Source organism: Carlito syrichta, unplaced genomic scaffold (assembly GCF_000164805.1).
Source record: "Carlito syrichta isolate Samal-C Ts95f unplaced genomic scaffold, Tarsius_syrichta-2.0.1 Scaffold176108, whole genome shotgun sequence".
In the NCBI taxonomy this organism is placed as follows: Eukaryota; Metazoa; Chordata; class Mammalia; order Primates; family Tarsiidae; genus Carlito; species Carlito syrichta.
The window spans coordinates 164,123-191,866 of record NW_007120204.1 but is presented as its reverse complement, the minus strand read 5'-3'; the positions used below and the strand labels follow the sequence as shown (position 1 = coordinate 191,866).

Below are 27,744 nucleotides of genomic sequence, written 5' to 3'. Positions count from 1 at the left end.
AAATAGTAGAATTTTATAAACTTACAATTTCATCAACTGAAACATATTAGAATCGTATTACAGCAACAACTTTACCAAAGTGAATATTATCAGGAATTATGTTATTCTAAGCAAGTATGCTAGACTTAGTAATCCTTGATGAAAACTTCCATCCTGAAGGCTGGGTTATTTGACAAGTCTCAGCACGTAACTTCTTTGGCAGTCCCTTCTTGATTCTTTTACTGGATACTTCACAGTGGCTCATGGCTCCATGCTTTGCCCTCTTCTCAATCTACACTCATTCCCTTCCCTTAGTGCTCCCCTCTTCTTGGTAAAATGACAACACCCATTCATCTAGATGCTCAGGCCAAAAACTCTGAAGTCTCACTGAACTCCCCCCTCTTTTTCATACTCTGCCATCTCTACCTTTGAAAAATATACTAATCCCTAGAACCTCTATCACCATCACTTTAATCGAAGTCATCATGAGCGCTTACAAGGACTACTGCAAAAGTCTGTTAACTATTTTTCTCTACTTTCCACACAACAGTCTATTCTCCAACAATAATCAGAGTGATCCTTCAAAAACGTGGGGGCTCCCAAGGACACTTAGAACAAAACTCAAATTTCCTATTGTGACCTCATAATTAACAGGCATTCACAGCATGAAAGGTTAACATGTCAGAAATTAATATCAGCAAGCTTGAAATAAAATGACTGAATTATCACAGCAAACAATACCAGTACTTGTAATGATTTAAATTGTTTAAATCCCTACATCCAAGTACTAATTTAGCAGAATTCTGTAGGCTACTTTAAATATTTGAGGATAAAAACTAGGGAACTGTGTATACTACAGATGTGTTAATTGGCTAGATCCAGAATTTGTGAGTTTCTAAGTCTGTTAAACTGTAGCTTAATATTAGAAAGGCTATTTGCATACTCAATATTTGTTCTTATTTTAAAAACCCAGGTAATGATACAAAAGCCACAAAGTAAAACACTTACTAAAAATAACACAAAAAAACTTGGGCCCACTACTGCAGAAATTCAAGTTTCAGCCAAGTAAACACACAAAAGTGTATATAAATAAATAAATAAAACTGATGAAACGATTCTGAAATATCATTGACTTTTTCAGTCTTATTTTTGAAGTTAGACCTCATAAAATGATGGCCTGAGGTATAACCCAAACACAATTACAAGTAATGAGTATGCTTAAAGCAATCCTCTCAGTAGTGTATGCATCAGGCAGTTTTTAATAACCCACACAGTTTAATGTTTATTAAATATGACAGCAAATCAGTCAGTTGTAGTGCTATTAAAACAGTTTATTTTCATAGTATTTAAATGACCATGTTTAAAACTGTCACATCACTAGTTCTTGCTAGCTTTTGTATTTTCTCTTGTAAACATTGTTTCTACATAAGTTTAGAAAAAAATTGAAGCACACCACTTTATTTATCCATAAATTAGCACAAGACATATTAAAGCCGGCATTTTTTCTTGATGTTCAGAATTGATGACAAGGAATGGGATCCTGGCGTTAAGAGAAATTTGGGAAAAAAATAAGTTGCCGAAACCCAAAACCAGGGAGAGAGAGTTGTGAAGGAACCTATGTGTATTAGCAAACGTTTCTGAAGACAAAGCAACTTTCCTGCATGTTAAACTCCGACTTTCTAGAGAAGTTAAAACCCGAAGAAAAACACCGCTTTGATGATGTAACCTAAGCAAACGGCCCCAAATGAAACAAGTCCTTTGGAGTAACCGTTAAGTAGTATTCATATACAACTGCTTTCTCCAATCAGCAAGGGCTAGAATGAAAAACTAAGTGCTAAAGAGGGACGGGGGGGAAATGAAAGTGTGATGCAAGAGGTCCTGAAATTACACTTAACAGCACACGACCCCGACCAACCCCTATCACTGGGAGCTGCTCCATTCCTCCATTAGCAGAGGAAGACATGAGGGACTGGCTCGGGGAACACTGGGAAACTGGTACAACGAGGAGCCCCGAGTCCTCAGCCCGCATCTTCAAGGATCTGTGACCCAAAAAGCAGGCTGAGTAGGCCCCAGGGCTAGAGGGAGATCAGAACAAAGACTCCACGCCCTCGCCCTTCCCACCGCACCCTCAGCCCTGTTGACTCCTCAAGCAGAGAGCAGTCATTGGTGGGTCGCAGGAGCTGAGAAGCCGGCGGCCCGAGCGCCCTCTTTACCTGGTCGCAGAGGCGCGGCCAGGCAGGGAGGGTGCGTGAGCGTGTCGGGGACTCCGGCCGCCTTCGCCTTCCCGCCCAGCCTGAGCTGAAATTCCGAGGCTGTTTCTGCGAGCCACTGCCCACTGCTCACTCGCTTCCAGACCTAGGCCCGGAGAAACAACAGGCAGTTCGTTTGGAAAATACTCGCGCCGGCCGTCATTCATAATCCGGCGGACCGGAAAAAGGGAAGTTAGGTCACTTCCTGCAGTCGCACTGCCAAACATTTCCCCTCCGGCCCTGCTCCGGGAACCTTTGTTTTCCAGTTTTCGGAGCCGGGTGGTGCGGGGACTCGTTCGGAAAGTACCACCGGGAACGGACCGAGCGGCGGGGCGGAGCGGTGAGTTGTGACGAGCGACCCCGCTCCCAGCCGCCTCTGGGTGGCTCGAGAAACCCCGCGAGGGGCGAGAAATCTCCTCGCTCCTTGAGGGAAAATCTTGTAATTTGCGGGCGGTTGCGTGCCCCAGCCTGACCATTCTCCCCTTTCAGTGAGGCGAACTGTGCTTTCTCCGAGGGTGTTGCGCACTGGGGCACGCGGACTGAGGACAGTCCTTGGTCTAGGAACTTGGAACCCTGTCTTGGACCTTTGTCAGAGGGTTTTGGTAACTTCTCTGCACAGCTCCCACATTCCGTGCCTCATCTTCTGGCTTCCTTGTCAAGACCCTCCCCTAATGATAGGCCTTCGGTATGTCTTGCTTTAATCAAAGGATTGGCATTCCCTTTCTAAATGTCTGCTGTACCATTTGATTGGTTTGGAATCCGGGCCTTCTCTCCTGCCCTGCGTTTCCAAGTGTCCCTAAGATATCGATGTATTCCAGAACCAAGAACTCAATGAAGAAATGAAAAGGGCAGTGTTTTTGAAAGAATGTTTATAGGAAGGGTTTGCAAAGATATGCAAGACTGAGTTTTCCTGAGCCGTTTTGAAATGCACACTGCGTTAATAGATTCAACTTCCTTCGTTTCAGTCACGTGCAGATGATCAACTTTGAACTTTTTTTTTTGAGATTGGCACTTAGAGTGGAAAACGGATCTAGAGGAAAGCATTTGTATTTATGAGTGCTCAATTTACGTTAAAGAGATTAGAGAAGCCCTAAAAAGTGGCGGTTATGCAAAAAATCTAGTTTATTCTTTCAATAAATATTTTTGAGCACATGTTCAATTCCAAGCACTTAAGGAAGGAAATAGCAGCAAAACAAGTCCTGCTCTCATGGAGGTTACAGTCTAGGGCAATTAATGAATTTAAGCCAGGTGAAGAATTAGGAAGAGAATATTGCAGATAGGAACATTGTGCTTTAAGTCCTCAGTCATGAAACATGTGATTTTTGTCTTGCTTTGCTTTTGCTTTTATTTTTTCTGATGTTTGCTATTTGTTGCAGGGAGGGAAGTGGTGAGTTTCTTTTGAGCTTTTTGCTGAAGGGAACTTAGAAGTGGTTAGACTTGTGTAGAAGGAGAGACAAGACCACTGTATTTTGATCATTTAATCCAATAATTCTATAGCCATTATTTTGTGGTACTTTGCAAAATAGCAAAGAGTCAGGCAAAAAGATATAGACTCTTAAAGTACTCAGAATTTTATAGGGAACATAACACTTTTGCTAAAAAAAAAAAAAAAAGAATATGGCTTGAGGTAGAAAGTTCCAGTACCATGAAAAAGCACTATGAGATATCATAGGAGGAGATATTATCATAAGATTTGGGGTGAAGAAGAGCACAGCAGCTATCAGTAAAGTCTTAATGAGAAATAGTATTTGAACTGGGTTTTAACAGGATTTGGAAATATAAAAATGAGTAAAGAGTTTCACAGACAGAAAAAAAAATAAGTCACAAGACCAGCTAATGACTTTGCTTTAAGAAATATCTGGGCATGACAAATTCTAGGTCAGTGGCCCCCGACGTTTTTGGCATCAGGGATCAGTTTTGTGGAAGACAAATTTTCCACCAGTCGGGGGAGGGAAGGATGGGGATTTCAGGATGATCCAAGAGCATAACATTTATTGTGCACTTTTTTCTGTTATTATTACATTGTAATATCTAATGAAATAATTATGCAGCTCACCCATAAGAAAAAAAAAGAGGAACAAACAGAAGTGGTTAAAATAATGGGTGGGCCACACGTGGACTAAAGTGTCAGATTCTGACTTAAAGCCCGTTACCAGATACAGATGTACAACTGAAGTACATCAACTCACTTGCCACTCACTAATAGAGTTTTGATATGAGTCTACAATCAGTTGATTTATTATTTACTATGGACAGTCAAACCTCACTGCTAATGTTAGGCATTAGATCCTCATAAGGAGCACACAACCTAGATCCCTTGCATGCACAGTTCACAGTAGGGTTTGCACTTCTCTGAAAGTCTAATGCTGTGACTGATCTGATAGGAGTCAGAGCTCAGGTGGTAATGCAAGTGATAGGGAGTGGCTATAAATAGGCTGAAGCTTCTCTCTCTTGCCGGCTACTCACTTCTTACTGTACAGCCAGACCATGGACTGGTGTGAGTCTGTGGCCTAGGGTTTGGGTATCTCTGTTCTAGGCCACAAAATTTGGGGTTTATTTTGAAGGTGGTGGGAAGCCTTAATTTTTCAGCAAGAAAGTTTTTTTCCACAAGTGGAGGGGGGGGGAGCAATGAAAGAGAAGAAAGCTGTGTTTCAGGAAAATTAATATGGCAACAATATTAAAGTTGAGAATAACTAGATTATTGCTAAAATTTAAGTGAGCTAATAAAAACTTGAATTTGAATAGAAGCAGTGGAAGTGAAAAATGAGACAAATGTGAAAAATATTACAGTCAGAATCCTTAGGAAAGGCCTGCTGATTATTTGGGTATAAGGAGTAGGGAAGGACTACTTAGTGAAGGAACTAAGTACTCCTAGTGAAGGAGCTCTGACTCCTCAGGTCTCAGACCTGAGTAACAGAAAATGTGTCATTTATTGAAAGCAAGAGCAAATTAGGGAACTTTGCGGGGAGGTGGTCATGATCTGAAGTTTAGGTATAACTGAATTTGATTAGGGTCACCAGGTAGACATGTCTACTAAGTATTTGGAAATGTGAGATTTAAGCTTAAGAGAGATTGGGGGGGGGGGTGTAAAACATATAAAATCATATGCCAAGAGTTTATAGTTGAAAACATGACGTGTGTAAGATTACCTAGGAAGAAAATGATAACAAAACTAAGACGATAGCCAAGGATACATACTTGGTTAATACAGTGAACAACAAAGATGAGAAGATGAGCCAGAGAAAGAGTAGTCAGGGATAGAAGAGGAAAACCAGAAATGTTGAATATAACAGAACTCAAGGGAGGAGAAAGTTTTATGAAAGAGGAAGTAGGTGTTTACTTGACCAACATTTACTGTTACCTGCTGTTTGCCATGAACTCTGGAAATAGGAGTTGCAGCAATAGGTAAAATCAGTGCCTGCCCTCTTGGAACTTATATTCTAATAAGAAATAATTATTATTTACATAATTGACAGTGCACTGAATCTTATGAATAAATACGGAATGCTTTTGTACCCTATAACAGTAAGAATTCTAATTTTGTTGAGAGAATATGCAGAAACAAACAGATTTGAAGGATGAGTAAGATAGGGTATAGAAGAGGGCACACTTTCTACTAAAGAGCTGAAGTAAAAAAGCTTGTATTAGAGAACTTGAAATAGATCACATTGCTATAATGGAGAGTGAGAATAGCCCAAGATACTAAGTAACATCTGATGAGCACACCCTTGTGCCAGCTACTGTGGTAATTACTTTATATGCATGTACTACCAGATCATGTAGAGCATTAGAGACCTTATAAGGATCTTGATCTTTAACCTTTCAACTGTGAGAAGTGATCAAAGGATTTTAAGCAAGTGAGTAATATGAAAAGATTTGGAAAGTGACAAAAGTGGTTGTGGGGAGACTAATTAGGCTATTGCAGTGGGTCAAACAATAGATGATAGGTTGGTCGAGGATGGTGGCAGTAAGGACTGAAAAGTAGGGTTGCAGTTGAAATATGTTAAAGAGGTTTGGTGATTGAATTGGGAGTGAGAGGTCGGGAAGTGGCAGGAGTTAAAGCTGCTTCCTGGGTTTCTGACTGGAGCAATGGGGGGGCGTATCATTTGTAAAGGGCAATACTGGAAGAAGAACTAGTTGGGAGGAAAGGGAAGAATGTAAGTGGCTCTGTCGGGAACATGTTCAGTGCAACAGTACAACATCCAAGTCGAGCTGGCTATATTTAATATATTAAATTTATTTCATTATATACATTTGTGTTTCATACACACATAGGACTTTATTTTCTAGAACTGTTGAAAGAGTATGACTCATTTGCGGTCTATGTTGGCCATGGATTTAGATTTACAGGGAAGGAATCGTATGGAAATAACATGATTTGGTATAACTCCAAAATATCTTTGGAAATAATAAAGGAGATAGATTGATGCACTTATACCATAGTTGCTGAACTCTTTATAACTTAAGTAGAAAGAAAGTAAATTTCTTTTGCTATATGTGTATTTGCAAGTAAGAAAGGAACAGAGAAATTAGAGCAGGCAATAGAAAAGAGAGAGTAAAAGAAAGGTAGAAGACTAAAATATGAGAGATAAAACACATAACCTTGAGTGTTTTACCTTTGGCTCAACTTTCATTTACTATTTGCTGAGGGAGAGAAGTTGGGGCAAGAATATGCCAATAAGAAGAAAGGAGAGGGGACAGGATATTGGAGGCCTCTATAAACTTAAAGATCAAGTAGAATGGTAATAGAGAAATGAAAAAATAAGTAGGGAAGAAAGATTGACTTAGTACCTTGAAGAGGTTCCTGGGTCCAAGCAGTGGAAGAAATAGATTGTAGTAAAAAAAGGATAATTGATTGTAGTCAAAGAGTTGTAGCAAATTTCAGATTTTACTGACTGAAAATGAAGCTCCATGAGGTTGGAAATTTAAATGAACTGAGTATAGAAAGTTGGAAATCATCAATATAAATGCTAAAAATTGTTAAGGATAATGGCAGGTGGGGAGGAGAGAGGTGAGCCTGGTATAAATGTTCTATGCATTAGTAACAGTGCCTATACAGGTGTGGATCAGGAGACAGTGCTGATAAATGGTGATCGTGGAATATTTTTCTAAAAGCAGCAATACATAGTAAGATCTCTGTAGACCTTTCTTTGCTCTTTGAGAAGGAACAAGTCAAAGGAACACTATTTTGGAGACGGTTGTAAGGGAGGTGATATTGCTGGGGAGAATAGTAAAAGTAAAGAGAAAAGGAACACTTTAGGAAAAAGTGGAGCATACAGGTGAGTATGTTGGTAATGAGCAGGTGCTGGAAGATGATGGGATGCTAACAATGAAGTTAATGGGGAGAGAGAGGAGAAAATGAACTGAATGAGAGCACTGAAGTGATTTGCAGGGAAAGGTAGTTTGTACCTTAAAGCTATGATGTATAATAGGGAAAAAGGAAACTGGAAGTTGCTAGATATGCTAGAGCAATGGCCTCCAAGCTTTTCTCATTTTTCCCATGAGTAAAAACAAAACAACAACCAAAAAAAGCACGCTTTACTATGTACGTTGTTTAATCATCAATTGCATATAAATACTATTATCTCTCTGTATATGAATATTTTTAGCTAAAAAGAAATAGAAATTTTAATTTTTTCCATATTCCACCATAGATACCACTAGGTTAGAAGGACACATTAGTAGTTTAGGGCAGGGGTACAAAACCTGTAAAGTTTTATAATTGCGGGATTGTATAAAAATAACTGACTCCAAAGTTCCAATTGGCATGTTGGTCTTGATGATTTCTGTGAGTCTTATAATCTAGGTGCTGACTCATATCGCCTAATCTGTAATATAAACCTGTTATCTGTAATTATAGAAATACATAATAGTAAATACCTTGCTTTCATTTTTCACCATAGATATTTTAAATAATGGTTTTTCTAATATATTACAAGGATTCTTTTAAGTATCAATCCTTTGGTCAGTAACCAATGAAACATTATTTTTATAACAATCTGGTTACATAAATAAACTGCTGTTCCCTTTGGCTATATAAAATCAGATCAATAGAAAAGTTTGCTGGGTTACCCTTGTACACTTCAGAGGAGTGGCAAGTTTGCCCTTTTAATCATGGAAATTTTATTGAGAAGCTGTTTTTTCCTCAGAACATACATGGGACCAGCCCTGTGAGTAAATTTAAAAATAACCTTTCGATACTTATTATTATATAGAGATTATATATATAATAATATACTATTAAGAAGTGACAAAGACTGCTTCTCAATTTGTTACATTACTAATACAACAGTTTGAGACAGGGTTACTTTTTCATTCTAGTACTAATTAGCCTTTGGATTCCTGCTCATGAGTAATTCAAATGATATTTTAGTATAGCACAGAATTTGACAATAGTACTCAAATTATCAGGTAGATAACTAATAACTTCTTGGGAACTTTAAAAAAAAGCCTAGGGCTAGGGGTGTGTGTGTGTGTGTGTGTGTGTGTGTGTGTGTGTGTGTGTGTGTAGTGAGAGGGAGAGGGAGAAGAAGAGGGAAAGGGAGGGAGGGAGAGATTGAGAGAGCGAGTTAGTTTCCTATCAGACTTGGAGAGGGAGGAGGGAAATTGGTGGGGAGGGAACAGACAAAATCCATTTTTAGATTGTGCTATCATGTGCCAAGATTCAACCTACAGCAAGTTTTAATGGTGTTATAAACCCCTGAAAATGAGAGATTACTGTGGAATTGCTGACAGATCCTTAACTATAGCAATGAAAGTATGTTGCATTATTATAATATTAACCTTGAAGATAGCAGGTTTCAAGATGTAGTATATTGATCAAAGGATTGAACACAAAGAATACATTTTTATTTAATAATTTCTTGCCTGGAGAGAAATTTGAAAAGTGACAACCAGAAGTAGAACCACATGATAGGATTGGTATTAACTGAAAACAAAACTTTTTAATGTTGTAGAATTTAATAAGCCTTTGATGTATATCTTTATCCATCTTGGCTATTTTTTAAGCATCTTAGGATACAACATCTTAGGCTCTGTGTGTAAGTAAATATGGGACCATCCCTCAGAGACTTTGCTTTTTTTTAGAGTTGGAGTTGGAGTTTCATTCTGTCGTCCAGGCTGGAGTACAGTGGCACACTCACAGCCACCCCAGCATCGAACTGCCAGGGCCCCACAAGCTTTTTACCTCAGCCTTCCAAGTAGCTAGAACTACAGGTGCACACTACCATGCCCAGCTAATTTTTTTATTTATTATAGAGACAGGATCTCTCCAAGTTGCCCAGGCTGGTCTCGAACTCACGGGCTCAGGCATTCCACTAGCCTAAGCCTCCCAAAGTGCTGGGATTACAGGCTACGCCCAGCCAAGACCTTGCTTTTTAAAGATAGGTTAATGCATGAGATACCACAATCTAAATGTGATCTAATAAGGTTATTATTAATATGTTTTCTGAGACACTCAAGATGGGGTAGAGGACTAGGGAGATGAGTAAAAACAGATATTGAGATAAAAAGTGGCAGCAGTGACCTCTATAGCTCATCACTTAACGCACCCTTCATTACCTTCTTATGGCACCTCCTGCATACTCAAACATATGCATACTAAATCTTTGTTATTGTTATGGAAATAAGAGAAAAAATTTTGATGCAGAGTAAACCTGACTGAAACACATCAAGTTCTGTGTACTTCAACTATGAGTTTATCTTTTAAAACTAGGATCTGTTAAGAGACTTTGTGGCAGGGAGAAGCTTACCTGGAGTTAAAACTTTGCCATGGATATGGATACACAGAAAACTGATTATGCTGGTTGCTTCAGGGGAAAAGAACTAGGTAATGCCAGGAAGGAATAAGAAGGAAATTTACTTTCATCAACAGTAACTTTTTGGACATTTTAAATTTTGTATCATGTGCACAGTGTTATCTATTATAAATGAAAGAACAAAATAAATAAAACTTTGACATAGACAATTATGTGTTACCTCTAAATTACTTCTCTCTCTTTTTTTCCTTCAGGTGTTTGCAATGGCTGCTACTGTGAACTTGGAACTTGATCCCATTTTTTTGAAAGCATTGGGTTTCTTACATTCAAAGAGCAAAGATTCTGCTGAAAAGCTAAAAGCACTGCTTGATGAATCTTTGGCTCGGGGCATTGATTCAAGTTATCGTCCATCTCAAAAGGTACCTACATGAATAAAAAAGCTTGAAGAGGGTTCTGTAAGGCCTGTAATAGTACAGTGATAACATTAGACTCTGTCAAATATTCTTTCCTTGTGGCATGAAGAAATTATACTCTTTTCTTCCCCCGAGCTTTCAGAGAAGGACTAGCATCACATAGCAAAATTAGCTGAGTGTGTGTGATATTCTGTTCTACAACTTTATAGAAATCCATTTGTTCATGACTTACTTTAATTTCCAATTCTTTATGATCTGAATTTTTTTAAAGCTGCCAAATGTAACTTCAGCTTCTTCTAATTATTCTCTTATGTTTTAAAGACAAAAAATAATAAAAGGACAGGGATTTCCCCCCCTTTGGCTAAATAAATAATTTTATATATTTTTAGGTCAGGGATTTTTTTTAAACAAGATAAATTGAATATTGGTAGGATAATTTAAGGGGAAAGGAAGCATATGAATGAACTCTGAGAACTGTGTAGCTCCAGTCTTAATAATAAGAAAGTGCCAATGGCAGCCTTATATGAAAAGAATATGTGTTTTAGAGCCAAACAAAACCTATTTTAAGCTCCAGCTTCCTTCTTTTAGTTGTGTGGTGATAATAGATAACATATCTTGAATATTTACTATGTCTCAGGCACTTTTCTGAGTGGTTTATGTGTATAATTGATTTTAATTATGATAACAAGCCTTTGAGATATTGTTTACCATCTGGGCTTGGTGGCTCAGCCTATAGTCCCGCGCCTTTGGGAGGCTGAGGTGAGTGGATTGCCTGAGCCCGCGGGTTCGAGACCCGCCTGGGCAGCGAGACCTCATCTCTACAACAAATCAAAAACTCAGCCGGGCATGGTAGCACATGCCTGTAATTCTGGCTACTTGGAAGGCTGAGGCGGAAGGATCGCCAGAGCCCAGCAGGTCGAGGCTGTGGTGGCCAGGAGCGGCCACTGCACTCCAGTCTGGGCGACAGAGTGAGACTCCAACTCGGAAAAAAAAAAAAGAGATACTGTTTACCTTCTTCATTTTGCATAAGGAAATGGAGGTACATAGTAATTTCATTTCACCCAGTCTCTGTTTGTTGGTAAAATGAGGATAATAAAAACGACTTCACAAAGTTGTAAAAATTAAAAGCAATAAAGTATGTAAGTCACCAAGTATAGTATCTACCTGGGACATAGTAGGCTCTCAGTGAATGACAAATTTTATTATATTCTCTAACACCTCTAAGACATTCTTTCAAACTCATCTAAGCTCTAGCCCTGAAATTCAGTCACCCAGATTTGTAGACCTAGATGACAAATTAAGAGGTGGAAGATAGAACTATATGACTAGCTCAAATCTAATCCGAATCTGAAGCTTAAGAAAGGATCAAGTCCCAGGCTCAGTGCCCAAATAAGCAGTTGCATTTTGTCCCCAGCCTTCTTTTGACACTTACTCTAGTCTTCTCAAGTCTTATTGTCTTTTGACTAGTAGAACTATTGTGACTTAATTTCTTCTACCCATTCTTGTTCGGGTAGGTTCAATGAGTTCAGATTGGTCAAATTAATACAACTCTATAAAACATACTACCAAGTTCATTCTGCTGTGGGTATTGGTATTATCCAAATAGGAAATCCTATTATTACTTAAAAAAATAAGGATTCTAAAAATGGAAATTCATATTTTCGAAAGTATGTGAAAAATTTGTTGTGATTAAAAAGCCTACTGTTCAGGTTTCTAGCTGCAGTTTATACTTCTCTCGGTCAATTTGGAGAAACTACTTTGTTATGTGTTTTAGAAGTTCAGGTTCCATGTTAGCACAAGGAAGGGATCAGCAGTCACTGGGCACCGCTAGGGGAGAAAGGCGGATGCTAGGGGAGAAAGGGAGGTGCACGTAACAACACAAAGGGTACCAGGTTCTATACCAGGGGGAGTGAGGGCAAGTTGGAGGCCCAAACTTCACCTGCATGCAGCCTACTTGTATACCCACATCTCTATAATAAAATAAAATTTAATTAAATCCTTACTTGTACCCACATCTCTATAATAAAATAAAATTTAATTTAACAAGTAAAAATAAAAAATAAAAGAACAGGTCCATTTAATTTTAGCCTTTAGCTCAATAATTCCATCACTAGAATTGTGTGAGAAGAGTGATTTATGCCAATGTTTCTCCAACTTTAGCATGTATAAAAATCATCTGGAGATGGTGGTATGCTTGTAAACATTACCTACTCTCCAGGTGTATTCTAACGTGAATATTTGTTGATATTCATTTACATTAATGAGGAAGAAAAATGTGAAATAATGAAGTTAGACCTCTTCCATCAACTTGAGAAACTTCTTTGCTGATTAGATAATAGTTTTCAAATACTGCATAACTGTGTCCTCAATTTTTTTTTATTACACATATGATATACTTTTAAGCTTAATCTGCATGATTAACATTTTCTCCATCACTCTACTAAATCTACAACAGTGGTCAAGAAACTTTCTATAAAGAGTCAAGTAGTAAATACTTTAGGTTTTGTAGGCTAGACGGTATCTGTTGCATCTGTTTTATTCTGCCATGATAGTGTGAAAGTACCCTTAAATAAATAAATGGGTATGACTGTGTCCCAGTATAACTATTTATAAAAAATTATTCGCCGGACTCGGTGGCTCAGCCTGTAATCCCGCACCTTTGGGAGGCTGAGGTAAATGGATTGCCTGAGCCAGCGGGTTCAAGACCCGCCTGGGCAGCAAGACCTCATCTCTACAATAAATCAAAAAAATCAGCTGGGCGTGGTAGCGCATGCCTGTAATTCTGGCTACTCGGAAGGCTGAGGTGGAAGAATCGCTGGAGCCCAGCAGGTCGAGGCTGCGGTGGTCGGGAGCGGCCACTGCACTCCAGTCTGGGTGACAGAGTGAGACTCCAACTCAAAAAAAAACAAAAAACAACAACAAAAATTATTCATAGGTCTCAGTTTGCCAACTCCCAGTCTAAACAAGTAGCACAATAATAGATCAAGCCCTGCTACCAATAGGTCTGAAGCCCATCCCTTCCCTTCTCTTCTTCCTCAGAGGCAACCACTATTCCGAAGTTGACATGTATCATTCCCTACATTTTTGTACTTTTATATGTTATCAATGTTATCATAAAAGAATAAACTGCACTCAGCTGCTCTAGTTTTATTTAGAATGGGGTGGAGGAAATGTCCTCCTTTTTTGGGAGGGGGGAGATTCCAAGGATCTACTATGTGAATAAACTTTGTATACTAGTAATAACAGTAAATAACAAGTTATTTATATCAGCAGAACTATAAGAAAAAAGATTTAAAGTTTAAAACAGAATGAAAATACAAGCCACAGACTAAGATAAAATATTCGTAAATTATATATTTGGCCTTGTGCCCAGAATCCATGAAGAATTTTTTAAACTCAACAATAAAACTAATAACTTCAATTTTTTAATGGCAAAAATTGCATTAGCTAGTTTACCAAAGAAGATATATGTATGGCAAATGAGCATTTGAAAGAATGCTCAACAGCATTAGTCATTAGGGAAATGTAATTAAATCCACAATAAGATACTACTACATATTTATTAGAAAGTCTAAAATTAAAAAGACTAGTTATACCAAGTGTTGGTGAGGATAAAAAGGAACTGGAGCCTCCTGGTGGAAATATAAAATAGTATAGCTACTTTTCAGTGTGACAGTTTCCTAAAAATTAAGCATACACTTAAAAATTAAGCATACATTTACCATATGACCTATCCATTCTTCCCCTAGACATTTATTCTAGAGAAGTGAAAATACAGTGTATGTCTGTACAATGACTTGTGCATAATTGTTTGTAACAGCTTTATTTACAAACAAATTGCAGACAATTCCAATACTCATCAGTAGGTAGAAGGAGTGAACTATTGCTATACTCAACAACTTGGACGAATTGCAAACTAAATATGCTGAGTAAAAGATGCCAGACAAGAAAGAGCACATACTGTATGATTCCATTTATATAAATTTATAGGAAATGCAAACCAATTTATAGTTAAAGATCGGCAGTTGCTTGAGAATGGAGGACATAGTTTCTCTAGGGTATATAACTGTAAGAGAGTGATTACAAAGGGCCACGAGAAAATCTGAGGTGATGATGGATATGTTCATTACATTGATTGTAGTGATGATGTCATGGGTATATACATATGTCAAAACTTATGAAATTTCATACGTCATATAGGCACAGTTTGTACATCAACTATTTCTCAATAAAGCTGTTTTAAAAAAAATTACCTTGGTGATAGCATAATGTCTTAATTTTTAACAGAAAATTGTTAAGATTTATACTCTTTTATACAATGGATTAGATAGCCCGAACACTTAATTGCTGGTGCCTTTTTTATTTCATCTTTTAGGATGTGGAGCCACCCAAAATTTCAAGCACAAAAACTATTTCCATTAAGCAAGAGCCCAAAGTGTCATCCAATCTTCCATCTGGAAATAATAATGTCAAGGTTCTCACAACTGAAAAAATCAAGAAGGAAGCCGAAAAGAGACCTGCTGATAAAGTAAGATTTTATTTTAATCTAGTTAAAAGAAAAAAAGTAAATCGGTTTCATAGGCAGAAAGAAACAATGTTTATGCCTACATCTTTATATATTCATAAGCATATATAATAATAATAATAATAATAACTCAGAAAATATACTTTAGCTATAGATGTTGACTTTTAAAAAATGAGTAAAACTAGCTGGGCTCGGTGGCTCAGCCTGTAATCCCGCGCCTTTGGGAGGCTGAGGTGAGTGGATTGCCTGAGCCCGCGGGTTCGAGACCTGCCTGGGCAGGCGAGACCTCATCTCTACAATAAAATAAAAAAATCAGCCGGACGTGGTAGTGCACGCCTGTAATTCCAGCTACTCGGAAGGCTGAGGCAGAAGGATCGCTGGATCCCAGCAGGTCGAGGCTGTGGTGGCCGGGAGCGGCCACTGCACTCCAGTCTGGGCGACAGAGTGAGACTCCAACTCAAAAAAAAAAAAAAATGAGTAAAACTTAGAAATTTTATATATTTCAGCCCTAGGGAGTATAGCAATTTTAAGTGTAAATTTTAATCCATAACTCAGAGATTTTGGATGGAACAATTATTGAGAAGAAAAGATAGAGTGGAAATGATAAAGTTGTAAATGACTAAACAACTTTGTTACTGAATGGCATGCACATTTACAGGGCCACAGATAAATCTTGGATTGTCTATTTTTGGATGATTTTTGAAAATAGTAATTAAGATTTTAGTAATTAGTAAAAATACATTTAAAAAAATTTCAGTAACCCTTGCCCTCAAAGTAGGGTGTGTTATTCCTTGTTTTCATACTTTTACTAAATAGTGGCTATTCATAAACTATATCATATTATTTTCTGCTTTAAAATTTACATAAGTGACATCATATTGTGTATTTATATTCTTTGATAACTTAGTTTTCTACACTCAACAATGAACTTTTAAAATTTATCTACGTTGATGCATGTAGATCTAGATTTCTTTAGCTATCACCTAATATTCATTCTATAAGTTAACCAGCTTATTCATTCCCCTGCTGATGAGTAGTTAGGTTATTTCTCCTTTTTTTCTGTTACAGTGGAGCTTCAGTGAACTACTTTACATGTATCACTGTGAATATGTTAATAGTTTCTATGTGGTGTATATCTATAAGTGGATGCAATAGGGCATGACATCCTATTACATCCAACATCCTAATGTAGGATCTTCAGCATTACCAGTATTGTCAAATTACTATAAAAACTAGATGTACTAATTTATACTCATCAGTACAGTATAAGAATTCCAAATTCTCCATGTCTTATCAGACTACTTAGTTTTTGTCAATCCAACATGTATATCAATAATATTTATATTTAAAGAGGGGAGCCAGAATTAGCTCTGAAGCAATATGGCAATGTGTTAAGTCTGAGTAACTGGTAGGCGACAGTATAAGTAAATCTACTGAACTTCCAGAATTCTTTAATAGATGGAAGAGCACAAAAAGAAATAACAAATATATGTTAAACTGTTATGATTTATTTGTTTCTGTCTTGCTGGGTTTTACTAATTATAAATTAGTTGTAATTCTTCTGCAGATCTTTAATGTGCACATCTGTCCCTATGTGAAAATATCTGTAAAATGAACTTAATTATTGCATTCTACCCTCCTTATTCATCTCTCAGTGATTTAAAGTTTATTCTACCATATTACTTTCATTATCATTTTTTGATGTGTGCCTTATATAGATGAAATCAGACATTACTGAAGGAGTAGATATTCCAAAGAAGCCTAGATTGGAGAAACCAGAGACACGGTCCTCTCCCATTACTGTTCAAACCAGTAAGGATTTAGCTATGGCTGACCTGTCCAGTTTTGAGGAGACTAGTGCTGATGATTTTGCCATGGAGATGGGATTGGCCTGTGTTGTTTGTAGGTAAGTTGTACCTTGTTGTAGATTCTTCTGTTTCTTTGTAAAGAGCAAACAACCCCTTTCTACCCCTCCCCAATATCCCCCAAATCAGAGCAATTGTTGAGCGTTTTCTAATTTGCTTTTATTATTTGTTAGTAGTGAATGAGATAAGTAGGCTAAAGCAATTTAACATTGTCAGATAGTTTATCTTCCTGACTATGGCTTTAATATGTCATAGTAAAATTTTCTGCATTCTTGGGTTCTACATGTAAAGTAATTATTGAATTATTCTTTAGTGAGACTCTGTTCAGTAAACTCAGTTATTTTCATCTTTCTTTTAAACAAGTCTGTATTGTCTTTTTTGAATTATTGACAGCATTTATAAAAATAAATTATTACATATACTTTCCTAAACTACTGTTAAGTCTTTTCTAAGCATATTGAAAATGAAAGGAATGGATTATGTAGGTTATTCTGAGTGGTGTTTTAAGGCATGGATGCATAATTATAAAAACATAGACAATTATACTTAGTAGGAGATACATTTTAAAAATCATAAATAACTAGATTTTAAACTTTTTGGTTCCAAAGGCTAAGTTTTTAATTGTTAATGGCTTTCATTGCCTAGTATAACAAAAACTGTTGTCATCTTTGTTACTGTTTTCTTCATAAAAATGTTATGAAATTCAGGTGCATTGGAACTAAGTAAACGACTATCCTCTTTTGTGAAACTTATAGGGAATAAATTGTCCTTCTCAATAGGATAATTTGTTAGCGCCTCATTGTTTTCACATATATTTGTTAATTTCAGTCTTTATCTATGAACAAAGTTATTATTTTATAAATAAATGGTAAAGTAATAATGGAAAGAGAACTAGTAATTGTACCCCTCCATGAGAGGACTTGCTGTGTAATCTAAAGTTATGGTGATTGCTTTTTTGCTATTAGAATTTTTACTTTTTTTACACAAATATTGCTGCATTCTATTAGGTCCAGTTCCCACCTTTAGGTAACTCATATTAATGAAGAAGATAGAACATGTATAGGAATTTAGTAGACATATAAAAAAAAAGTTAGGAGACTATTGGAGGACTAATCAAAGTCTAGTTTCTCCTGAGGGGAAAAAAATTACAATGAGAAATAAGGAGCCAAATGTAATTAAGGTACCTTATATATCTATCAGTAGTAGAGAATAAGCTTTAAAAGAAGTGAAGTGCTTATGCAAGCTGCACATTGGAATTTGTTATTTTGCTGTTTGGTTTTCTGGAATTTTTTCCTTTTTCATGTACCAAACATTACTAGAACAACTCTGAAGTGACTTTAAATTGTTGCATTTAAGAAAGTATAATGCTTAATGGTATGTTTTCTTAGGCAAATGACGGTGGCATCTGGGAATCAATTAGTAGAATGCCAAGAGTGCCATAATCTCTATCATCAAGATTGCCATAAACCCCAGGTGACAGACAAGGAAGTCAATGACCCTCGTCTGGTATGGTATTGTGCCCGATGTACCAGACAAATGAAAAGAATGGTAGGAATCTTTTTTTTTTGTCACATTTTTGTTGATATGTGCCTTCAAAAGAAAATTGAACATTTAGGATACTAAAAAAAAGATATAAGATGATTATTTAAATGTTTTTATATATGGTATACATGTGTGATTTATATTTCTATGCCTAAAGATCAGACCATGTCATAATGCACTTTTCTTTGTTCAGCTTTTAGTGTATTCTATATAGATAAAGAAACAAGATTGATGACCCACACGTTATAAATTTTTTTTACTAGTGTGTCAGTGTATCTATAAACATTTAAAAATATTACAAAGCACTGTGTTAAGTGGTGTGATATACAGCCCCACTCTTCACTGAGTCTGATAAGGAAATATAAAAAATTCCTGAGTAGTAAGGAAATATAGAAAATTTCCAAGTGAGCTTAAACTACCAAACTTACAAATTGTATACAGAGTCATTTTTTTTATATATGCATCTCTCTTTCTTATTTTTCCTTGTCATTTTCTTTGAATGACCATTTATCTCATTCTTCCAATGTGCTTTATCTTCTTACTGTTCACAAACGTCACTGCCTTTAATATCATAGTGAGACATGTTTTTGTTTGTTATAGCAAATCATTTTCTAGCTTTTATTCTTTATAAAGTAGATAAACAATAAATAAATTTCACAATTTTTAAAAAAAGTTGTTGTCTACTTCAATGACTTGTTTGTCCCTTCTCCTTCCACATCTTTCTTCCTCTGCCTTAGATTAGAGACTCTTGATAAGAGTGCTCATGTTTGTTAATCAAATGAATTTCTACATAAGTTTTTCTGACTAAATATATCTTTTAAAGGTCAGAAGTATATAGTTAAAAGTAAAAATTCAAGATATGTATTTTACTTTTAAATCAAAAATGTTTTTATTTATTCCTGTGAAAATAAGTAAAATTTCAATGGTATGTGTACTTTTCATTTGTAACAGGAAATTTCTGTAACAAGTTAAAATTTGTCCTGCTTAATTTGATTTTTATTTAGCATATTATTTAAACTAGCTCTCCAAGACCTCAACCAAAATTATTACAGAAGAGCAATATAGTATATTTCAGATCATTAATAAGAAGCCTCTAAGAATTGGCAGTTGTCAAAAGAAACAAGTTGTGACAATAATCTTTCTTTTGTATATCCCAAAGGTTTATCATTATTGTTGTTATTATTATTATTTCATTTTAACTATCTTAATAACTAAAGTAAGCATTATTCTTCCCCAAGTTTTCTATCCCCCATTTATTGTGACTTAGTTTTTACCAAATCTAGGTTTATGGTTCTAAATCTCTGAGTTTCTATAGTTAACCGGATATCCTATAGGTACTTTAAGTTCAATATCTTTAAAATTAAAATTGTTCTCTTCTACACTTAGTTTTTTCCCACAATTATCTGAGCTAGAAAATATTAACTTTGATGTTTCTTATAATTTCATAATTTTGTTTGCCACATTTGTTCATTCTGTATATTACATATCTCTCAGATCTGCTCATTTCTCTTTTATTATCCAATTCCACCAATCCATCACTAGTTGTCTGTGGTAAAACCCCCTTAAGAGGTGTCTTTGTTTCCCTTCAATCCACTTTGCTCACTATAATTAGAACAACTAGAATTACTTTTCTAAATATTTGTCTAACTTTATGTGCTTAATATGCCCAGTGGTCCTCAATTGCTTATGTAATGAAGTTATACTCCTTTGGGTACATATATGGACTCTCTCTTTCCGACCCGAGCCTACCTTGAAGTCTTCTTTCCTACTGCTTCACCATATCCACCTATACACTCTGGCAATGCCAGACAGTGGCATTCCCTGAATATGTGGTGAACGTTCATGTTCCCATGTATTCTGCTTCTTCTCTTCATCTGGGATACTATGTTTTAATCTGCTTTGCAAATTAAATGTCTAGTTCATTTACCAATAAGAACATGTCTCATTCATTAATGTAGCACATGAGCAGAGCTTAGAAATAGACCACATTCAAGCCAGGCTCGGTGGCTCAGCCTGTAATCCCGTGCTTTGGGAGGCTGAGGTGAGTGGATTGCCTGAGCCCGCAGGTTCGAGACCCACCTGGGCAACTTGGTGAGACTTCATCTCTACAATAAATCAAAAAATTAGCTGGGTGTGGTAGCACACGCCTGTAGTTCCAGCTACTTGGAAGACTGAGGCGGAAGGATCGCCGGAGCCCAGCAGGTTGAGGCTGTGGTGGCCGGGAGCGGCCACTGCACTCCAGTCTGGGTGACAGAGTGAGACTCCAACTCAAAAAAAAAAAAAAAAAAAAAAAAGACACATTCTACATTCTTTTGTTCTTACTGTAAGATAAGTAAAATGGAGTAAATGTAGATTAGTACCAGAAATTAACATTCAGTCCAGTTCACGTGTTCAAGTATCAAAATACCAAATGGCAGCCATGGCTAATATTAGAACAGGTCTAGAATATACCAAGAGTAGATGTGAAAAAATATCAAAAGACATGACCTGATGCAAGCCTGAAGATCAGGATCCAGTAAACATAAGGTTTGATGAGAGAAAGAAATTTGGAACAATGGGGATTTTAAGTCTAACCATTCTAACTATAATTACTTTGAGTGAGATTCTCATATGTTCATTGGTTGTTGCCCTAATATATCACAAACATGTTATAAATAGCATCTGATATCCCCTTTCCCTTTGTATAAATTTCTCCAAATTGGGTAGGTTCTGTAGTACATATTATTGTAGGAAGACCTAGTTAAGAATGTTGTGAAAATGTATGGCAGGGTCTAAGGTCATTCTTAGGTTCTATTATCCTCTATTCGGTAATGAGACTCAACTCAAGGTAAGAGACTCATATCACTTATTGCAACAGTTCCTAATCTAAGCTAGTAACACACTCCTACTTGGTAGCATTTAGAAATATGTGGGATTTTCTTTATGGCTGCCAGACTAGCAATTAAAGCCTTAGTGGGGAATTTTATACATTCTGCAATGTGTAAAGCAGTCTCTCAGTGAAAAATTAGAGCACCTTTGTTGAACAACACAGGATGAGTGATTTTATCCTAGTTCCCTAAACTAGTATTACCAGCAAAGGACAAAGGGTTCTGGGTGTTTCTTACTCAGTTTTTAAGATGACTGGGTAAAATAAGAGAGGCAGAAGATCCAAACATGATCTCCTAGATCTGTCTGGGGACGGGGACACCCCTTATCAACAAGGGTGCCTGAACGATTCATATTTGTATACCTAACCCTTAACTGTACCTCACAATTTTAAAATAAAAAATATGTTTAATAATTTTTTAAAATAGGAAGTCCTTTCTGGAGCTCCATTTAATACGTCTTTATCTGCTAAAGCATACAAATTAAGTTGGTCTATCCTCTAGAACGGTAGATGAGACTATAGGGCAGTGTAAGATTGAAAGTCATGGTTATAGAGCTATATGTTTCTAATTTACTTTGAGGGCTGCATTCTTATAACATGGTTTTACAATAGAGGTTAAGGTGGCCCTCCTTTCTTGCTTGAAAGAGCTATTATACCACAGATAGTCTTCCACATCCTTAAGATTTTTGATCTGAAGGGTGCTTTATGAGTGATGTTTGTCAGTACATGAATGATGTGGAAAGTATGTAACGTAAAGAGTAGCATGTATTGAGTTGTTTTTTTTTTTTTTTTTTTTAAGAAAGTAGTATTTATTGAGAAGATAGAAAAGCTCCCCCAGTGGGAGGTGACCTGAGGGGCTGTCTGAATTGAGGTTTAAAGACCAAGATTATATAGTATGGCAAACAATAGCACAAGATTACACGTGAGTGAAGGTCTGAACAAGGATAAAATCGTCCAAATTCAGGCTTCCAGAAATGGGACAAGTTATTAATAAATTCTCTAGCATAGTAATATATGGACTTATGAAGATTGTTTAAAACTATGGAATGACTGGCTGGGAGCACCTTTCCTCATCTTGTATGGATGAGTTCTGGATCCAGTGTGATTTTCCTTTATAAATAATGTAGATGAATAAACAGTTAACAATTATTGCCAGCCTTCAATATGTGTTAGACACTATGCTAAGCTAAACTCTTACATAATCATAATTTATCCTCATAACGTACCTTTGAAATAGATGGTATTACCATTTAACACATGAAGAGAATGAGGCTTTTAGAGATTTACATAGTTTGCCTTAGGTAACATAGCTAGAAAGGTAGTTGAGCCGGGTTTTGAAACTAGTTCTGTCTGACCCCAAACTGTGCTCTTAAACACTGTACCATATTGTTTATATAGCTATGATTGTCTACCTGGAAAACACTCAAAATAAACTAAAAATTATTAGCATTTATAGGAGAATTTAGTAAAATGCCTAGTTATGAAATAAAGGAAAAAAATCAATTATTGGTCAAAATAAAACTGAAAATGCACATAAAGGAACAATGAATGCAAATTCTTTGGTAACATAAAAATTTGTGTTTATGAATTTTCTCTAAGAATTTAGCATGCCTAGTTTTGCATTATGAAAAAAACTCAAAAAGTTGCATCATTTATCAATAGTTTTTTCTCCCCATTTTGTATTAAAAACCATAGAAATGATCTGAGTTACATTTTATCTCACCCCTGCTAACTCTAGAACTTATTCCTTGATCCCAAGAAGAAAACGCCTAAGTCTTTGACCAACTGTAGTGAGAGATACATATACTTCATGATGAGTAAAATCTAATAGGTTACATATAGTTTGTGATTTTCCTTTTTAGCAAAACAATTTTGTTTGTCTTGTTAAAATTTTATTTAATCAAACCTTATTCTGCATACTTTCTAAAGCTTAATATTATCTTTACTGTTTAAAACTAAATCTGGGCCAGGCTCCGTGGCTCAGCCTGTAATCCCGCGCCTTTGGGAGGCTGAGGTGAGTGGATTGCCTGAGCCCGTGGGTTCGAAACCCACCTGGGCAGCGAGACCTCATCTCTACAATAAATCAAAAAATCAGCCGGGTCTGGTAGCGCATGCCTGTAATTCCGGCTACTTGGAAGGCTGAGGCGGAAGGGTCGCCGTAGCCCAGCTGGTTGAGGCTGCGGTGGCCGGGAGCGGCCACTGCACTCCAGTCTGGGCGACAGAGTGAGACTCCAACGCAAAAACAAACAAACCAAAAAACTAAATCTGTAAAATCATTAATATGATAATGATAAAAATAAGTTGTAAGAACCTATGTGTTCATTATTATCACATAATGTTTTTCTATATTCAGCTGTATTTCAGTTTAATGATAATTTCTGTGATAGATTATTATTTTGTATATTTAATTAAGATTTTCTATCTAACTTAATACATTGATTTTTGCAGGCTCAAAAAACTCAGAAACCACCACAAAAACCAGCCCCTACAGTTGTTTCTGTGGCTCCAGTTGTCAAAGATCCATTGGTTAAGAAACCAGAAACTAAACTCAAGCAAGAAGCAACTTTTCTAGCATTTAAGAGAACAGAAGTCAAGGTATAGTAGATTCCATTTTTACCTAAGATTGTATCTCAGTTTAGTTAACTAAATAATATTTGCTTGATAAAAAGTTTAATGAGACATTTTGTGTGCTAAATGACTACATTGGAAATTAAGACTGCCTTACAATTTTATTAGGTATAAAAGGAACATTTATATCATTATTTAGTCTCTAACTCTACTGGTTGTTTGTTTTTTTTTTAATAACAAATAGCAACAGTATATGATCATTCCAAAGTGACATTCTTTACCATTCTTGTCTGTTTAGGTATCTCCAATCAGGAATTTGGTTTAAATTCAAAACACCTCTGTACTGAGTACCTATAATTTTGCTCCCCACGCTACTTGAGCTGATTGGCCTCATATTTTTTTTTCTCCCTACTTATTGATTGCTTAAGAAGTTTTCTTTCTTTTTTTTTTTTGAGTTGGAGTCTCACTCTGTCGCCCAGCCTTGACCTGCTGGGCTCCAGCGATCCTTCCACCTCAGCCTTCCAAGTTGCTGGAACTACAGGCGCACACTATCACGCCCAGCTAATTTTGATTTGTTGTGGAGATGAGGTCTCGCCAAGTTGCCCAGGCGGGTCTCAAACCCGCAGGCTCAGGCAATCCACTCACCTCAGCTTCCCAAAGCGCGGGATTGCAGGCTGAGGAAGTTTGAGGAAGTTTTCTTTCTTTGTTTCATTTTGTTTTTTCTTTATTATCATGAACTTTAATGGTATCTATCTTTTATACTAAAGGACTACATTATCTGGTGATTTGTCATTTCTAGATTTTCACCTTGTCATTTCTAGATTTACATCCTTGAAATCACAGTACTTTATTATTAATATCTTGACATTTTGATATTATGGAATAAAATAATTTTCTAATCTAATTTTATAACAAAAATAATACTTTTACTGAGTTACACATTTCAATTGTAAGCATAACAGTAAAGAAAGAAGAAAATCTCAAGTTTTCAAAGATTGATCTCAGAAAATTTCAAAGAGATGACCTTGTCCCATAAGTATAAGTAGCAAGCTCAAGAACTTTGGTATAATGGAAAAGAATATGAATATAAAGTACTCTGAAAAATATTGATAATTATTTTGCAGATCATTTTTTATTTTAATTTACCAGGGAGGAGTTACTATTCAAGGGATATTCATTATCGATTTGTCATATGGGAACTTGATAAATTGGAATAGAAGTAAGAATAATTAATTGAAAGTAATTAGAGGTGCTATATTCTACACTTAATCACTTTTTGGGAGATTTTTATACTAGTCTGTTGTACTAAAGTTTATTTTTAGGAAATTTGACATGAAATCATTTTAGGGCAAAATCAGTTAAGGCCTTCTCTGTCATGTTTGTTTTGATAAAGAGGTTTTGGTGTTTTTTTGATAAAAGGGTAAAAACAGTAAAAACATTTATACTTTGAAAAAAAGTTTCATTCATATATCAAAGACAAATGCCTTTTCTAACTAGGATAGTGGGCAAGAAAGTGTTATAGTTGAAAACACTTGAAGATTTTGTTTTCTACCCAGAAATAGTAAGAAATTACTTGGCCTCCATTGTTTGTGTTATTTTACTTCTATGTGTCCTGATAGCATTATAAAACCATCATCTGTCATGCTATTGAAAAGTAATACCAAGTAACAGTAAACCATTAAAATAAGATGCCAAACACATAGAACTTACTTTCTTGGTTGTACTTTTTAAGTGTTGGTTTTTTTAATTACTTCAGATGGGTTTTCTTTTGTGAAGTTTGTTGAAAGATCAGTTAGCCATTTGACAGACAGTTTTATGTTTAATAAAAAGAAAAAGAAAATTAGATCTTTTGTAACTGAAAATTAAAAGCTTACTACACCTATGTTCTCTTACTTTCTTGACTTTTTCTATCATTGGTGGTGTGCATTTCTCTAGAAATTTATGGTATATCTAAAATTTTTCTTCTCTGGATAACGTGAGATGGATATATGATATTATTATTAAAAATTCTATTGATTTTTCTGAGTATGAGAACAAATGTCTGGATTCCTCCTCTTATAAAAAAGATCTCAGAGCTCTGTATTTGGATTACTTTTCTTTTTGGCTAAAAATATTTACATGCAGACAATGTTGAATGCTACCTTGTAAGTGCTAAAAGTGCTTTAATCATCTCTTTCAAAATCCTATTCTAAAATCTAACTGGATTTTTTTAGGCATAATAGCTACCATTTGAAAAGATATTATTATTTTGTAAGACTTTACCTTTTACCTATATGTGAACTTAACACTTTTGTGAATCTTCTTAAGATTATAAGGTAGAAAAAGTGTACATGCAAAATTAATTTGAACAGATTACATTTGTGCCTAATGTAAATGTGAAAAAATTTGCTGTCATGTAAATAAGCATGATATGCATTTATATAGTGGCATTGGTATCACTGAACTTCTGATTAGCCAAGGAAGTTAATCAGAGAAGTTGAAGTGTTTTACCCTTAAGAAATACGTCAGGGAGTGAGTCAGTCACACCCAGAATGTCATGGTGCAGCCTCTGAGGCAATTGAAGAAACTTTTTATGGAAGCAGGAATCTGTGTGATAGTTTCACTGGAAGCACAGACAAATTATGAAACTAAAATCATGAGACCTTAATATATTGTGAATTGTACACTTCTGAGTAACTGTGAACATCTGTATATATTTTGAAGTACTTGTAGCTATTGCTCAAACTTTGGGAGAACATCTTTTAAAAAATGGGTTTAGGATCCATAAAAAACTGTTTTCTTTCTCTCACACACTTAGTAAATAATTATTAAATGACTTTCTTCATCTCAGATATCTCCTGAATATCTTGAATGCATGCATTTTTGTCTATTAAGAGTGGATTCAACTTTTGAAACAATTCACTATCACTTGGAACAAATTCTAAAGTGAATATTTTCTTGGACTAGATAATACTTTTTGGGTGGAACAAAAAAGATTAAGACACTAAGTCTGATTTTGTGATATGACTTATAACTGAAGCAAAACAATTCCTGAAAAGGAATTTCATGTATATTCTTTTGATCATTGGTGCTAGACTATAACATCCAAAAATTTCTATTTTGGAAATGAGTAAATTTTGTTCCATGTGACTTTTCAGATCAGCTTCATAGGAACTTAATTTGGTGGTGTGATTTAAATTTTCCAAGCCATTCTTTTGGTATAAAAAAATCTAACAAACTTCTTATATATTCAAGGACATTATATAAGTGTTGATTATACTTGGCTCTAATGTAATATTTACCTTATTTTTTAGACATCCACGGTTATTTCAGGAAATTCTTCTAGTACCAGTGTTTCCTCTTCAGTAACTAGTGGCTTGACTGGATGGGCAGCTTTTGCAGCCAAAACTTCCTCTGCTGGTCCCTCAACAGCAAAATTGAGTTCAACAACACAAAACAATTCCGGGAAACCTGCCACCTCATCAGCTAACCAGAAGCCTGTGGGTTTGACTGGACTGGCAACATCATCTAAAGGTGGAATAGGTTCCAAAATAGGTTCCAATAACAGCACTACACCCGCTGTACCACTGAAACCACCTCCACCTCTAACCTTGGGCAAAACTGGCCTTTGTCGCTCAGTTAGTTGTGACAATGTCAGCAAAGTAGGTCTTCCTAGTCCGAGTAGTTTAGTTCCAGGAAGTGGCAGCCAACTAAGTGGGAATGGAAACAGTGGGACACCAGGACCTAGTGGAAACACTACCAGCAAAACCACTTCAGAATCCAGCAGCTCTCCCTCAGCATCCCTTAAAGGTCCAACTTCACAAGAATCACAGCTCAATGCTATGAAGCGATTACAGATGGTCAAGAAGAAAGCTGCCCAAAAGAAACTCAAGAAGTAATGTGGCCAGGTTTTTATATCATATTAGCCTAAAGATGAAAAGCTTATTGTTAAGATATAAACTGTAATATGCTATAATTTAATAAAAGTCTTCACAATCAAA

The 27,744-nt window shown here is 36.0% G+C and overlaps 1 protein-coding gene across 3 annotated transcripts; it reads left to right on the top strand.

Annotated features, from left to right (window-relative positions):
* Positions 1-2,491: 2,491 nt before the first annotated feature.
* On the top strand, positions 2,492-27,744 carry INTS12 (integrator complex subunit 12). Of its 3 annotated transcripts, XM_021709338.1 has the most exons (8): positions 2,492-2,568; positions 3,104-3,108; positions 10,240-10,404; positions 14,774-14,926; positions 16,642-16,829; positions 18,177-18,336; positions 23,645-23,791; positions 27,058-27,744. In XM_021709338.1, exons 3-8 carry the CDS (start codon positions 10,249-10,251, stop codon positions 27,640-27,642), a joined length of 1,389 nt encoding a protein of 462 aa, XP_021565013.1. In that variant the 5' UTR covers positions 2,492-2,568; positions 3,104-3,108; positions 10,240-10,248; the 3' UTR covers positions 27,643-27,744. The 3 variants fall into 3 exon arrangements, with proteins under 3 accessions (XP_021565013.1, XP_008049670.1, XP_008049671.1); XM_008051479.1 differs by lacking the exon at positions 3,104-3,108 and having other exon boundaries at positions 2,526-2,568; XM_008051480.1 differs by lacking the exons at positions 2,492-2,568; positions 3,104-3,108 and adding an exon at positions 2,844-2,913.